Source organism: Dipteris shenzhenensis, chromosome 1, assembly GCF_047967505.1.
Source record: "Dipteris shenzhenensis isolate YYH24624 ecotype China chromosome 1, Dip_SZ_1.0, whole genome shotgun sequence".
Classification (NCBI taxonomy): Eukaryota; Viridiplantae; Streptophyta; class Polypodiopsida; order Gleicheniales; family Dipteridaceae; genus Dipteris; species Dipteris shenzhenensis.
The window spans coordinates 12,201,031-12,217,840 of NC_141596.1; the positions used below are offsets into that span (position 1 = coordinate 12,201,031).

At 42.2% G+C, this 16,810-nt stretch overlaps 1 protein-coding gene across 1 annotated transcript; it reads right to left on the reverse strand.

The window, feature by feature from the left end:
* Positions 1-13,289: 13,289 nt before the first annotated feature.
* LOC147905388 (pentatricopeptide repeat-containing protein At2g33680-like) lies at positions 13,290-16,418 on the reverse strand. Its single transcript, XM_087379592.1, has one exon. The coding sequence runs from the start codon at positions 16,416-16,418 to the stop codon at positions 13,290-13,292; it is 3,129 nt and encodes a 1,042-aa protein (XP_087235718.1).
* Positions 16,419-16,810: the final 392 nt, after the last annotated feature.

Here is a 16,810-nt window from a genome sequence, read left to right on the forward strand (position 1 = left end):
GGGCCAAAGTAGGTCCCAAAATTCCTAACCCCCCCTCACCTAGGTGGGTTAAGCCCAAAAGTGACCCCACCTCTTACACCTCTTACAAAACTCTTATTCCTAGGTGAGAACCAAAATTTCAAAATTCAAAATTCGAATTTTGAATTCCCTCCCTCCTTCTCTCTCCTCCCTCCCTCCCTCCCCCTCCCTCACTCTCCCTCCTAACTCTCTCCTCCCCCTCCCTCCCTCCCTCCTCCCCCTCCCCTCTCCTCCCCTCCCCCTCCCTCTCCTCACCCCCTCCTCTCCCTTCCACCTCCTCCCCCTCCCTCCCTCCCTCCTCCACGCCTGCTCCTCCTGCACTCCCCCTCCCTCCCTGCTCCATGCTTGCTCCTCCTCCCCTCCCCCTCCCTCCTCCTCCACCGCTGCTCCTCCTCCCCCCTCCCTCTTGCTCCTCCCTCCTCCCTCCCTCCTCCTCCACGCCTACTCCTCCTCACCCTCCACACCTGCTGGTCTGCCCCCCTTTCCTCCTCTTCAATTATTGGTCCTCCCTCCCCCATCCCTCCTCCTCCTCGCCCTCCCTCTTCCTGCGTGCTACTCCTTCAAGCCTGCATCTCCACACCTTCTCCTTCTCTATACTCCTTTAGTCATGGCACCATTCGAGGATGTCTCCAACAAGTACCAAGTTCACTTAGAGTTGGAGGCTGAATATTAATTGTATACAAATATTAAATAAATATATTGCTTATTCTGACAACAATTTGTGTACTCACTCTTTAATGTCTTGCTTATTTTGACCACAATTTTTGTACTCACACGACATTGGGGAAAGTGGGGACATGGTGAAGGAGGGGGGAGAGAAGGGAGGGGCGTGGGGTGAGGCAAGGGGAGGGGTCGAGTGGTAGCAAGGGTGGGGGAAGGGGGGGATGGGGGGTATGGGGGAGGGCAACGGGTGTGGGCGGGGCAAGTAGGGGGAGGGCAAGGGGGGGAGGGCGACGAGGGACGGGGGCACGATGAAACCCTAAATGTAATTAAAAGGAATGTCAAAACATGATGGGCCCTTATAAAACATTAAACAAAACCCTAACTCTCATTATTCAATGGCAAGAGTGAAGAACATTGCTAGACCCACTGGACGTCGCCTCCACCCTTCTTCCTCTAGCTCCACCACGTCCATGGCATCATGCACACGAATGTATTCGGGTCCGGTGGTGCCTCCCCCGACTCTCATGAGCCCTCCCCAACTCTCGTGAGGTTTCTTAGGTGCCAATGTCAATCTAGTTTTTGAATGGATAATAAATGAAAATCCATATTTGCATCTGTGGGTGTTATCAGAGTCCACCGAATTGCATGCTGCTCAGCATATATGAATTTGCTTTCTTTTCACCAAATCATGAAGTTTCTTTTCCAAGGAATCCTCAAGTAGTGTATTTGATTCATTCAAGTACGGTATATGTGCATCAATTTGATTTGATATAATTTCGATATCACCCTCCTAAATCCACAACATTATATGAGCATGCATTGATCCATGATTCTAGATCTCGTATCTCACTATGTGATGCTTGACTCTTCCTAGTAGTCCTTTGTTAGATATAATATATTTGGATAAGAATCTTTGTAGTAGAACGTGAAATAGTAATGTGCATTCAACTGGACAATGTCTTCATGTGAATTTTTTATTGATTGTTTCAACCATCGCCATTAGATCTTTCAAGTGCCATGAAGGGATCGACCCTAGTACTTGAAACTTAATCACCTGTTTCATTATCTCATGTTCAGATATTCTCGGATTCTGTCATCTTTGTTTATCAATATCTCTTTGTAGAATTATCGTTTGTGTTTTGTTTGCAATAATGTTGCTTGTCAAATTTGGTACATTAGTAGCAAGTATGGCTTGTAGAGTGTGAATACTGAGAATAGTGATCCTATTCTCTTTTTTAAGTACACATTTAAGAACAGCTTACCATCATAGCTACCATGTCCAAAAGGGACAGAAATGGAAATAATGTTGTCTCAATTGTTAATCCATGAGAATCAGATAATCCATCTGTGGATGTAAAGATTTTTCGTTCCATGATTCTTGATGACTTACACAGTACTACTGTGCCGACTTCATGTGAATCTTGTGTTTGAAATTGATGGGTTGCAAGTACTACATCTACATGCTCCAATAATGAGAGATAATTGTCCTCATGTGCAACTCGCATAAGATCAAAAGGAGAATCTATAGATTGTCTCTCTAGAATGTCCAATAGCTTCTGAGGAAACGACACTAGTTCCAGTTTCGGATGGGTCCTTTCATACATTGACAAGTATTTTTTGAGGATAGGATTTGTTCTTGAGTTGAAAGCTAGTATTTGCTCAATTGTTGACAATAGTGTCATTGGAATTTTTACAAATCCATTGTTGTCGATCCCAACATATTAAAGGATTGTCTAGTATTGATCTTCTTTGCAATGTTCCTCTTGCCAATGATTTAATTGCTTTAGAAATATTGAAAGATACATCAATCACTGACAACATTTGCATTTGAAATATATATGCAATTAGCATATTTCGCATGTAGTCAGGATCATATGAAACTGAGTACAGCTTTCTAAAAGGAGATTTTATGCAAGCCTCACAATTCATTCTTTTTCTATTTCCTTGAGAAATATCATTCACTCACGCTTGTGAGTGGTGTGGGGCCGGCCCCTTAGTGGTTGACTTCCCTCGATCCTAGCAATCTCGGCTAGTGCTTGCCTCTTAAGCGAAGATCTTTTATTGCTAAGTATCGTAACAATCTCTGACTTGGCCCATTTATCTGTGAACTGAACATCGGGGTGATTGGGATACCTAGAGTGAACAACAGCGAGGGTATCATCAGCTAACTTTTTTGGATGGTCTTTGTAGTGAATAAAGCAATCTCTATAGTTGTTAGCAATTACAGAGCGCATGAAGGCCATGATGTCCTTCCCTCGTGCATCCATCAAGATGCCTCCTGTTTGAGTGATGTCATAGTAAATGGTACCATCACCCTCTAGCACGTTTCCATCATCTGAATCATCCTCGTCCCCACCACTACCCCCCCAAAGCAGGTTGCCATGCATCCCCCACCGCTCTCCCTACTACTATGCATGTTGTCGTGTCGTGTTGAGCTAGTACGCTGGCCGCTCGTAGTTAGAGAAGCAACTCTCGACTGCACAGGAGTACCCTAGCCACTCATAGCTAGAGAAGCAACTCTCGATGGCACATGAGTACACCGACGGGTCTACGAGGCAGAAGGTCCTCCTGACCACATGGGGAAGAAGGGGCTCGACTCTGTAACCGATTGGGCTGTCTCGACTCTGCTAGGGTAATCTCAGCTGGTGTGGGATTCGGGTGGTTTGGAGTCTGTACAGCCGACTCCTGGGGGGTGTTTGTAGTACCCGTCATGTATGTGTATATCTCCGCAGGAGTGGGAGGATGCCCCAAAAGGTTATATAACTCCCGAAAGATGGCATCCCAAAGATCAGGTGAGGCTGAAGATCCTGGACACTTGAACTGAAGAAAAGAAAAGAAGAAGATTACCATCGAGCATGCCCTTGTCACGAGATGCAAAAGAAAAAAGAGTGACAGCTAGACATTGAGCAAGCATTTACAGACTCCTGCATTCTTTGAATTAGAGTGATAGAATTCTGTATCTGCTTGCTCAATGTCAGGCTATTGAAGGAAGGAAAGAGAGGAGAAAAAAGAAAGGAGATAAGAGAGAAAAGAGAGGAGGGATAGAGAGAAAAAGAGAGAAGGAAAGAGATCAGAAAAGAGATGAAAAGAGAAAGAAAGAGAGGGAAATTACCACAAAAAGAGAAGGAAAGAGAGGATAAAAGAGAGAAGGGAAAAAGAGAGACAAGGTGAACCTTGGAAAGAGGGGATAAAAGAGAGGAAAATTGAGAGAAGGAAAGAGAGGAAAATAGAGGAAAAGAGATGAGAAAAAAAAGAGAGAATAAGAGAGGAGATAAGAGAGGAAAATTACCACGAAAAGAGAAGGAAAGAGAGGATAAAAGAGAGAAGGAAAAAAAGAGACAAGGTGAAGGAAAGAGGGGATAAAAGAGAGGAAAATAGAGAGAAGGAAAGAGAGGAGAAAAGAGAGGAAAATAGAGGAAAAAGAGGAGAAAAAAGAGAGAGAAAGAGAGGAGATAATGTAAGAAAATAGTACGCAGCGGAAGATAACAACAAAACGCAAGTACACGATGGCCACAGAGTCACCATAGTCTTTAGCTCTTGGTCAGAGACTTGACACATGGCAACCTTATCTCAATGCCACATCATCTTATCGTCTCATCTGGCCATGTCATCAATAGGTCAAGTCAGCACTACCACATCAGCATCCTAGTCAATAGTGTCACATCATCAGACCACTCAACTGCCACCTCATCATTGCCACGTGGCACTCTTACCCCTTGGAGGCACACACGGTGCTCCATAGGCACTTCATGTGACACATAGCTACCACATCATCACTGCATGTGACTCACCGTCACACATCATCATTTTGCACATTTCACTCTTTTTTGCCCCTCCACTTAGATCAAGAGGTATCTCTTGATCCAAGAGGAATTTGAGGGTGCTACAAAAAGGTGAAACAATTGATTTTTGTTGCTCTGTGCGCTCGTCACATCATGTGCACATTTCGGTGCAAGTATCACTCACTTTTGAGCCTCATCGATGAATCCACTTCCAACATGAACATCAACCTCTACATCGACGCATCTGACCCAACACATAAAAAGAACCAAAGAAAATAAATTATTTGTTGTTCTTTCATCGATCAATGGTTGGTATAGATCTAGATCAGAGTAGACTAGATCACCATAGAGGGGACGCTTTGAATCTCCCCAAGTTGCCAATCTAAGCCATGCACAAAATTCCCGACTAGTACCTACTCGGAGTCAGTCCATACACTCACATACGGTTTCACATCATCACATTACCTGAAACCTAATGTTCATCAGTTCAATGAGTAGACTTAAAAATGTTTAAAGGCATTGCCGATTGATCAGTGGTGGGCAGATAGCATATTATTTGATTTCACACACACATGCCATCCAATTGTAAAGTCTATTCGGTTATTTCACAGCATTATGCACATCATTTTAGCCTTGTAAAGCCTCTTGGCTATTATCGGCATCATTTGCCACAAGCCTTGTAATTCAGATCGAATTATATATTGTAGTTCTATCGTCACTGATAGTTCATATTTCACTTGCTACAGTCAGTGTTTTGCAGTTGATTCAGACAGTGTTTTCACAACACTTTGAGTACATTTCTTGCACAATGTCTACGACTAGCAACCTCAATCTGGAAGCATCTACTAAGCTAGACAACTCCAATCATGGCACATGGAAATATGAATGGAGACCATTCTTGTACTTAAGGACAAATGGGATTATGTCGATGGATCTACACCTAGACCATTGGACAATCAAGCCAGCAGTAGCTCTACTCCACCTGTTGTCACAACACCAACAGTGGGATCTCTAGCTACACAAATAAATTTTTGCACTTGTAGTAGATCTTGCCATTGCCTGAGCACAGGCAATAGAATGGGATAAGAAAGATAAGTACGCATATCATCTGATCAAGAAGAATGTGCAACATGTCATGCTAGGATAGCTCAACACTGTCAAGACATCAAAAGAAGCATGGGATATGTTCGCAACTCTCTACGAGTCCAAGAACACATCCAAGATTCTCACACTGAGGAACCAGATCAACCAAAGTTTTCACAACAGCAAAACCGATCATGCTTACATACTCAGGATCAAAGAATATAACAATCAACTCGCAGCAGCAGGAGAGACTATGAAGCCAACAAAAATGGCTCAAGTCATCCTAAATGGACTAGGAGAGGGATATGGGAATCTAGTCCAGAGTATTGCCATCCAATGACAAATTCTGACACTAGAAGAAGGACTTCAGTCAGTCTCACTTTGGTGAAAAACTCAGGACGCAAGCCATTCATGCATGCAAAGGTCATTCTAATGATCAGGCATTCACAGCTTTAAACAGAAGGAGAGGCAGAGGCAGACAGACTTGGTAGATCATTCTAGAGAAGTGGTCATCATCAGTAGCAGAGTCATCAGCAAAGTCAAAATCCGCATCAACATCATCCTCAGCAACATCAATATCAGCAAAGAGGAAATCATTCCAACCAAGGAAGATTCCAAGGACAAGGGAATGGATCCACCAACGTGTCAAACATCCAATGAAACTACTGTCATAAGTTTTGACACTATGAAAGAGATTGCCACACAAGAAGCAGTACAACCAAGGTGGTCAATCTAGTAGCAATTGAGGGAATTTCTGCGGAAGAGGAAATCATCGTGGTGGACATTCTAGTCAAAATCATTTTGCAAATGAACACGGGAATATGTTTCTTGCAAATAAGGAAATGCAGAATATTGATACAGTGTACCTAGACAAGTGTACCTAGACATTGATTTCAATAAAAAAGAGGATTTCAGCTATCAAGTTGACCAAGTAGATCAGGATCCATTGGTACATCGACAGCGGTGCATCATCTCACATGACAAATAATCACGAATGGTTCACAGAATTGAAACCATTAGAAGGTCAAAAGAATGTTATTTACCTAGCTGATAATACACCGAATCCAGTTCAAGGGACATGCATTATCCCTATGAACAATTTAACTGATATGAAAGGATTGGTGAAAGATGTACTCTATGTTTCAAAGCTTAGCAAGAACCTCTTATCAGTAGGTCAAATGACGAAACACAACTATCGATTCGTCTTCAACGGAGATGAATGCACTATCAGAGATAAATCCAAAAGATTTCAGCTAGTAGGAAAAGGTGTCAAGGAAGCACAACGCTTGTACAGAATGCTAGCTACAGTACCAGATATGCATGCCATGTTAGCTCAACTGCAACAGATTCCACTATCTGCAAAATGGCACAAGAGATATGGTCATATCAATTTCAAGAGCTTACTAGATCTCAGGAATTAGAATATGGAAATTGGGATTCCAAAGCTATAGTTTCTTGGAAAAGTTTGCGAAGCGTGCTGCCTTGGCAAAAAAAAGCGAACCAACTTTAGTAGAGGTATCTCTTGAGCACGAGGTATTCTTGATTTGATACATACAGATGTATGGGATTATGCCCAAACCCGCAGCATCAATGGTTCACTTTACTACTTGAATTTCATCAATGACTATAGTAGATATTGTTGGGTCTATTTTCTGAAAGAGAAATCTGAAATGTTTTCTAGATTTCAAGAATTCAAAGACATGGTAGAAAACCAGACAAGCAGAAGGATCAAAGTCATGAGATCAAATAGAGGAGGTGAATGCATGTCTTCAGCATTCATGAAATTTTGTAGAAGTCATGGCATTCGAACACAATTCACTTGTGCAGATACTCCTCAGCAGAATGCAAGAGCTGAAAGGAAGAATGGTACTAGAAGATGAGAAGCATCTTCCGAATTAGTGAGGAATTAGTATTGGGCAGAAGCAATAGCCACTACAAACTACTTGCTTAATTGGCTTCCTACTGAACTGATTCAAGGTATGACACCTTATGAAGCATTCACTGGACATAAGCCACACATTGGGCATCTCCGCATATTTGGTTGCATAGCATATGCCCACATACATGATCATCATCATCGCAGGAAATTGGATATGAAGTCATGCAAATGCATCATGGTTGGCTACAGTGAAGAAAGCAAAGCATGCAAGTTGTATGATCCCATCAGCCACAAGGTCATTATCTCCAGAGATGTAATCTTTGATGAGGAATCAGAATGGAAAACCTCAAACACATAGGAGATAGACGCATCGATTTCACACTCATCTATAGAAACGGTTGATGAAGAAGAGTAAGAATTGCCAGAAACACCCCAAGCAAAGCCACAGCAGCTCAGATGGTCTACTGGTTGAAACCACCACCTATGCTCTTATGACTACCATCATGGCTGCAGAAGAGCTAGTGTACTTTGAAGATGCAGTTGATAGCCAGAATGGCAAATTGCTATGAATGAAGAAATGGATGCTTTGTATAAGAATGATACTACGGAATTATGCAACCTTCCACCAAGAAAGAAGGCCATACAAACAAATGGGTATACAAAGTGAAGTACAATCCAGATGGAAGTATTCAAAGATACAAAGCCAGACTAGTTGCAAAAGGATTTGCACAGCAATATGGTCAGGATTGTGATGAGACTTATGCTCCAGTAGCAAAGATGGATTCCACACGGTACTTGATATCACTAGCAAAACTCAATAAATGGAATATGTATCAGCTCAAGGTCAAGAATGCATTTCTCAATGGTTACCTAGACGAGGAAGTCTACATGCAATAACCTGCATGTTATGTTAGCACTGACCCTCCAAAGTCAAGGGTATCATACTTCTCTGCAAGCAATGGAGATCAAATTCGGTAGAGGCCCAAATTAGGGATGCCTTCAAAAATAGGCAATAACTTCATAGTTGATTTTAGCTGCTGCCTCTTTAGAAGAAATTTCTTGGCTTCAATCCAAAAACTCAAGGTTGAAGGCAAAAAAAAAAAGTGCTCTAGGACGAGCTTCGTACTTCAAGAAGATTGAATAACTAATGGAGATGTGCTCGGTGCTAAACAAGCACCTAAACAAAAGGCCATGCCAGTGTAGACCAGATGATAAGGATGACCTATGCAGGTCAAGGAGGCCACTGGTTTGCTCTGCATATGTCGTCCACTATGTACATCTCAGCTACATCAACAAAGACTACGAGCTCTAAGATAGTTGTTGGCTAGGGAAGCCAGCAAGGAGGCACCCAACCCACTGTCGATTTGGCACTTGGTTTTGACGATGGGTCCACTGCCCATTCTTTATTTATTAACACCCACCATCCATGGGCTTGTACTTGGCCCCACTACTTCTCTAATTGGTTCCTCCTCTCTATGTTCACTACGGCCTTGCCTCCCCTTGCTGAGACATTACTTGCCACTATTGAAGTCATTCCCATGACCATGTTCATGCCAATGAACATTTCATCAGCCATCCCAAGTAGGGACAACTTCATAGTCACTTACTGCACCATGAGAGTTGGCCCTATCAAGTGACCCAAATGTGGCATCTATTTCGTGGTCTTTAAGGTACCAACCCCGAGCACACATCATCCCTCTTGATTACTTTCCTACAGAAGTTTATTTTTACAACCATGCTATGCATGAATTTGACCTCACGGTCAAGGCTAAGGTAGAGCGACAGAGAGCCACTTACAGAGTAGAGTTGATTGCTCAAACATTATTAAATTACTTTACATATCTTCTTAGGATTTTAGAATGATTGTTTCCTATTGTGGCTTAATCTATTAGAGGTGTGCCAAAGCCCCATCACCAAATGGATGGAGCCTCACGTGTAGCACAAAGGTATAAGTGTGAATTTGTGCACTTTCTGATGTGGTCAAGGTGATGGACCAATGTAAGGAAGAGTGGAAGAACCATCCTGATGACGTACTAGTAGGCATTAATGCCATATATCCTTGGCCACCACTAGTACCTCTTAGGCTTAGAGCTTGGTCCCTCTATAAATCCCCTTCCTTGTTTGTCGATTGCTTCTCAGTGACAATGGTTTGCCACTCAAGCCTCTTTGTCTCACCAACACTTGAGGAGGTTTAGCCCCCTAGTTTCAAACATCTTGTTTGAGCTAGCCCATGATCTTGCTGCCACATAGACATGGACACAGATGGAAATACATTGAGGAAAACTGTAGTATTTTGGTAGATCCATAATGCTAACTTTATTGATTTGTCATGGAAATACTTGCCTCTCCTTCCTTGCCTTTCAACGTCCTCTTAAACCATCTCCTTTAGAGAATTAAGCTCCTTCTCCAAAGCTCATATCCACCTCTCCAATAAATATTGAGCATGTAGGAGTGTTTGCTATTGATGATAGTTTTGCAAAGTCTAAACACAATTTCCTTAGTTTTTGAAAGTACTTTTTCCCTTCCTTGATTGATTGAGTCTTTTAGTAGACATAAGGAGCCTCTCTTGTGGACCTAACTAAGGATTTCAAAGCATCATGCACAGTGGAGTTCATATTTTGAGAAGCTTGCAAATAAATTGCAGAGCACAGCCATGCATAGCGGCCGAGGAGTTGCCTCTATCAACACTTGAGGTGCACATTGCCATCCACTCTTAGTCTCCTCCATGTGGCTCACGACCATCTTCCTTTGTCTCTCACAAAGATCCAACCACGGAGGGAGAATTCCATTCATATAGTGAGTCCCATGGATGTTTTTATCGAAGCTATGTTTATATATTAATATAATGGTGAAATTTGATTGAGCTCACTTTTTACTTTCACAATATTACTAGATAGTATATTTTTATATATTTTCTTTGGAATTTTGAAGCAAAAAATGTAAATCTTGGCAAAACTTTAATTTTTTTTGCATAAAATTTTCAAATCTTGGAAAATTTTTCAAATATTTATTTTTGTTAGGGCATACAAACTTTTGAAACCAATATAAAAGTTTAACTTCTTAACAAAACTAACCATCCATGATAGTAACAGAGAACACATATTAGAGTAGCCTCTATAGTAATTGCAAAGGGAAACTACCAAAGTCCGACCACCATTTGCCGACCACCATTTGTGAGTGTGGCAGTTCTGTACAAAGAGATATTAAGCACAGCTTTGAAATTTGGATCACCCTTATCTCTATTAGGTGCTTTCTTCCACTATTTAGAACCCATGACATACGTTGGCTCCTTACAGTAAAGGCATGGATATTTTGAATTGCCTCCTTTGCTTTTGTTGAGAGGTCACCTGCCATTTGCCACTCCACTTGGAACTCACCTTTGCCTTTGACATGAAGATGCCCTCCTTGAACTTGATTTTTAATAATTGTTGCTAGTCCTCTGTTCTAACCTACCATTGAGAAATCCAAGGTTCTTTGAGTTGTGCAATTGAAGAACCAGACATGAAGATGCCCTCCTTGAACTTGATTTTTGATCATTGTTGTTGGTCCTCTGTTTTAACCTATCATTGAGAAATGTGAGGTTCTTTGAGTTGTGCAATTGAAGAATTAGACATTAATACATTATGCTTATGGAAAACCATTTAAAATCTAAGTATGTGCTTATCGCAAGTCAGCCCAACCACCAAATGTGCTTTTCTAATTGCACACTGGCATGTTTTCAGTTTGCTTTTGTAATTGATGGATCAAGAGCTCTATTCATTTGTGTGGTAGTCACTCATTCAATCTTTTTTTCCTTGACAATTTTTCATTGATCCAACTTTATACCAAATTTGAGATGTATTTGGCACTCTTCAAATGCAATCTCATAAAATTCAACCATTCTCCTTTGCACTTGTTGAACGTCGACAAAAATGTTGTTCCAACGATTATACACAGTGCCTCCCTCGTCACTTTCATGCACCCCTTCAATATGCAAACAAGGTCCAATATAATCATCGACTTGTTGGTTGAGTAGCCCTCCTAACTTCTACACTTCTGCATGCTTGGATATGAGCACGCGTTTATTCTCTGATCTTTCAAGGTTGATGACACTGCTTTGAAAATAGAGGTGTAAGCTTTCTTGCTCACTCCATTGTCATCAAGTGCCTCTTGGATTACATTCACATCAACTTTTTTGCTATCTACAAATTGTTGCATAGTGTTGCATTTGACTATTTTCTCCTCTAGCATACTTTTCGCAACATTAATTGACAATAAACCTTTCATTGGTTTTACTGGAACAACAAAATAGGATCAACATTCTCCTTTTGAAACTCTAGTATATTCCTACAACAAGCACACACACAAGAGGTTTTCTATGTTAAATTGCTACTATCATTGAGTGATCATTATCTTTGTGTTGCATTTAAAATAGCAAAAGCAAAAGAAAATATACCTCGCTTCGTGAACTCTACGCTTGCATCCTCTACTACTAGCTTTCAATTTTGCAATGTTGCAAATTTTTCTATTTCTGAGCCTTATCTCGCAATGGAGTGCTTTCTGTTCTAGCTTTCCTCAATTTCTCCTTTGTCTTCGTGTATGCTTCAATTTTCTTCTATAGTTTCTTTCTTAATCTAGAGCTTTCTACTGTTTGTTGCATTGTCATCTGTTGATACAAGTACTTTTGTATTTTTGCAACAACAGATTGAGTTATGACATATCCATGCAGTCGCTTATGTCATCGCCCACTAACTTCAACAATGTTGTTGGACTGAAAATTTCAGAAATAGAGTTTTTGATTGGATATTTTAGATAAATGCCTCCATCACACCATAAATCATAAGATGTAAGCCTTCTTTTCTCATGTTCTCTCTTCGCATGGTACCTAGTTGTGGATCTTTTGTCGTTTTTGCACAAGCGCGTACTAAATTGGATTGCTCTTCAATGGCATATATGGTCTCATGCTACCATTTTTTTGAGCGACGTCCCATTGCTTCACATCCTCATCATCCTTTTATAAAACAAAGTGTTGGCGATGATAGTAAGCCTTAAAAACAAAGATGTGTGGAGATTAATCACAAGATCTTGACACAGGAGCTAAACGTATCTATTGCCAACACGAGTCAAGATTTGCGTGAAATCTGCTTTAAAGAAAGAATCTTTTAGGAGCATTTAATGAGAATCCATTTTTGTGTATTTTGGAGGAAAGAAAAATAAAGAAATTATGAATGATTACAAGGCCCCAAAATCAGTTCTCTTTTTTCCTAATGTTGTGGCTTTCAAAGATGAAATCTTAGTCAAAATTTGTTCTGAGAATCCAATGGAGCCCTCTTCTGAACGTATTCTGAATAGTAAGCAAAGCCATGCTGAAGTTCTAATAACCTTCAGCCAAGCCATCCAATCACACTTGAATACTATTGGCCGCTAATTAGTGTTCCCTAGTTTGATTCTAGGACAACATACAAGAACAGCCCAAATGGCTGCCTAAAGTAGAAGAATGAAAGTACAATGTCTAATATATACAAGGCAAGTCTTCAACTCTTGAACTTGACTCTTCCCCAAATTGTTTAACATAGCTAGAGATTCCAAAAGTCTTCTCCCACCTATGGCTCACCCTCCCCATTTCTCCTATGGCCTTTATCACCAATCGTACCAGGAAGAAATGAATCTTGATAGCTAGCTTCTCACCACAATGCACATTATTATCATCATCACAATGCCCAGTGTCTTTAAGCCTCGCATGCATCTCTTTGCTTTGGGCATTTCTCCTATCCTCACCATATATATAGCATTATTGCTTTAGTACAACTAGATTTAAGGTCAGCATGTATCCCTTTGCTTTGGGCTTGTCTCGTATCCTCAACTCCAATGTAGCCTTACTTTTCCTAGATAATGTAACCTTCCTCCCATATGTGTGCATCGGCATATATGTTTGCCATCAAGACATATAGTGTAGAAAGTTGTTCATCTAATCCAACCGCACTTTGAAAGGCCCACCTTCCAAGCCCGACATTCTTCCACTTTTGACAAGCACCCATTACGGTCAACCAGACAATAGTGTTAGGTTGAAAAGGCATCTTCTCCACTACAGACACCGCCTTCTCCAATTGGCCTGAACGGCCGAGGAGATCAATCATGCAAGTATAGTGCTCAATCATCGGGATAATGCCATATTGTTGGCTGATAGCCTGAAAGTATTCTAAGCCCTTCTCCACTAGACCTACATGACTGCATACAGTTAGAACACTCAAAAAGGTCACCCCATCTGGCTGCATGCCTTTAAGGCTCATTCTCTCCAACAAAGAAAAAACAGGTTCACTCTCTCCCTGGTAGGCATACCCTGCAATCAATGCATTCCATTGTACAACCTCCCTTGTAGGCATTGCATTAAACAAGTTATGAGCATCAACCATGCTTGCACACTTAGCATACATGTCAATAAGACTGGTTGCCACAATTGTGATAGTCTCAGAACCAACCCTGCTAGCTTGAGAATGAAGTTTCTTTCCAGTTTCCAGAGCTGCCGTGTAGGCACATGCTTTCAGGATAGCGACAAAGGTCACGCTGTCTGGTGACAGACCTTGCTCTTGCATCTGTGCATAAAGTTTAGAAGCCTCCTCACCTTCTGTCATTTGAGCATACCCTACAATCATGGTGGTCCACAAGATCACATCACGATCGGGCAATACATCAAAGACACGCCGTGCATCCTCCATACTGCCACATTTGGTATATATATCGACCAACACAGTTCCAAGAAATACATCGAGCTCAAGGCCACTCTTTACTATTTGGGAGTGGATGGCTCTACCTTTTACCAGGCACCCTGCTTTCACAAACTTGCCCTTGACTTGCTTCCCCTCTTCTAGTGCTGTCAGGCTACCACAAGCTTTCAAAGCACCAACAAAAGTTTGTGAATTTGCTTTGACACCATCAAGGTACATCCGTGCATACAACTCCAAAGCTGGCGCACTGTCTTCTTGCTCGGCATACCCCAAAATTATGGTAGTCCATGTAACCACATCACGACGAGGCAAATCATCAAAGACGCATTGTGCATCCTCCATGCTCCCAAGTTTCACATACATGTCAACTAAGGCTGTTCCTACAAATAAATCTGACTCAAAGCCTCTCCCTATTATTTGGGACTGGATAGCTCTTCCTTTTTTGAGGCACGCTGTTTTCAACAATCTCCAGTCAACTTGCTTGCTCTCGTCCACTACTACTAGACTGCTGCAAGCCTTCAGTGCACCAACAAAGGTTCGCTGATCTGCACTGACACCTTCCTGGTGCACCTGTGTATACAATGCTAAAGCCAGTGCACTGTAATTTTGCTCAGCATAACCCAGGATCATGATGTTCCAAGTCATAACAGGATGATCAGGCAACTCGTCAAAGACCCTCTGTGCATCCTCCATGCTGCCACTTTTTGAGTACATATCCACTAATGCTGTTCCCACGAATAGATCTACTTCAAAGCCCCTCTTAATTACCTGGGAGTGTATGGCTCTACCTTTCACGAAGCACCCTGTTTCTTGAGATTTCCGATCACCTTGATTCCCCTCTTCCAGTGCTGCAAGGCTACTGCAAGCCTTCAAAGCACCAACAAAGGCTCGATGATCTGCAGTGACACCTTCTCTGTGCATCCTTGCATACAATTCCAAAGCTGCTGTACTGTTGTCTTGCTCAGCATAGCCAAGGATCATGGCAGTCCATGTAACCACATCAAGATAGGGCAACTGGTCAAAGACACACCGTGCATCCTCCATGCTGCCACATTTTGTGTACACATCCACCAAGGTGGTTCCCACATAGACATCGGACTCAAAACCCTTCATTACTACTTGGTAGTGGATGGCTCTACATTTTGCAAGGCACCCAGAGGTTCTGGCATATTTCCCATCAACTTGCTTCCCATCTTCCACTGCTGCCGAATTTCTGCAAGCTTTCAATGCAGCAACAAAAGTTCGATTATCTGCTTCGACAGCTTCTTGATGCATCCGTGCATACAAATCCAATGTAAATGCAGTTTCTTTTAGGTTGGCATACCCGAGTATCATGGTATTCCATGTAACCACATTACGATGAGGCAATATGTCAAAGACATATCGTGCATCCTCTATGCTGCCACATTTTGTATACATATCCACCAAGGTAGTTCCCACATACACCTCTGACTCAAAGCCACTCTTCACTACTTGGAAGTGGACAGATCTACCTTTCACCAGGCACCCTAAACTAGAGGAATTCCCATCACCTTGCTTCCCCTCTTCCAAAGCTGTCAGGCCAATGCAAGCCTTCAATACGCCAATAAAAGATCGATGATCTGCTGTGACACCTTCCTGGTGCATCAGTGCATACAATTCCAAAGCCCGAACACTGTCCTTTTGCTCAGCATACCCAGTGATCATGGTATTCCATGTAACCACATTACGGTGCGGCAATCCATGGAAGACGCACCATGCATCTTTCATGCTGCCACATTTTACATACATATCCACCGAGGAGGTTCCCACGAATACATCTGACTCAAAGCCACTCTTTACCACTTGGCAATGGACAGCTCTACCTGACAGCAAGCACCCTACTTTCGCAGGTTTCATATCAATGTGAGTACCTTCTAGGACTGCCAGGCTAGTGCAAGCCTTTAATGCACCGACAAAAGTTCGACCATTGGGTTGGATCCCTTCCTGGTACATCTGCGCATACAATTCCAAAGCCCACGCACCCTCTTCCTGTTTGGCATACGCCAAGATCATGATGTTCCATGATGCCACGTTGCGTTTTGGCATGTTGTCAAATACATGAAGAGCATCCACCATGCTTCCACGCTTCACATACGTATGCATCAAGTTGTTTGACTTGCACACTGAAAGCTGACTTGGGCTTTCCTCTCTATTGGTATGAATTTCCTGGAGCTTCTTCAGCTGAGGCAACTTCTTGCGTACTGCATTTCCAGCTCTGCCTGCACAAAAGGGTACACTGCACAGGAAAAGCCTATGCTGTGGACCCATAACTTCACCAATGAAGACAAAAGCAGAGAGTTATCTTAAACAAGACAGGATCCTGAGAGAACTACCAAGGGGAAACAAGAACAAAAGTGTGAAGCGCAAAGAGTCGCAAGCATGAAGACACAGATGGCAGACAACTCTGATGCGACAGTTCGAGCTCATATGCTTTGCAATTGACCACCATGTGACGTTGCTCCAAGGGGGACGATGTATGGAGCTGAGAAAGGGATGGAGGACCACCTGCTCTGTATGGAGGCAGTGAGCCCAGAGGGGTTCTTCCTGGTAGACTTCGGAAGGGACCTGGCAACAGCTTGTTTGGACTGTTGTGGCCATTGCATTTCGGCTGGGTGTGATGAGCCTCGTCCCTGTTTCTAAGACAACCGTCCTGCTGACGG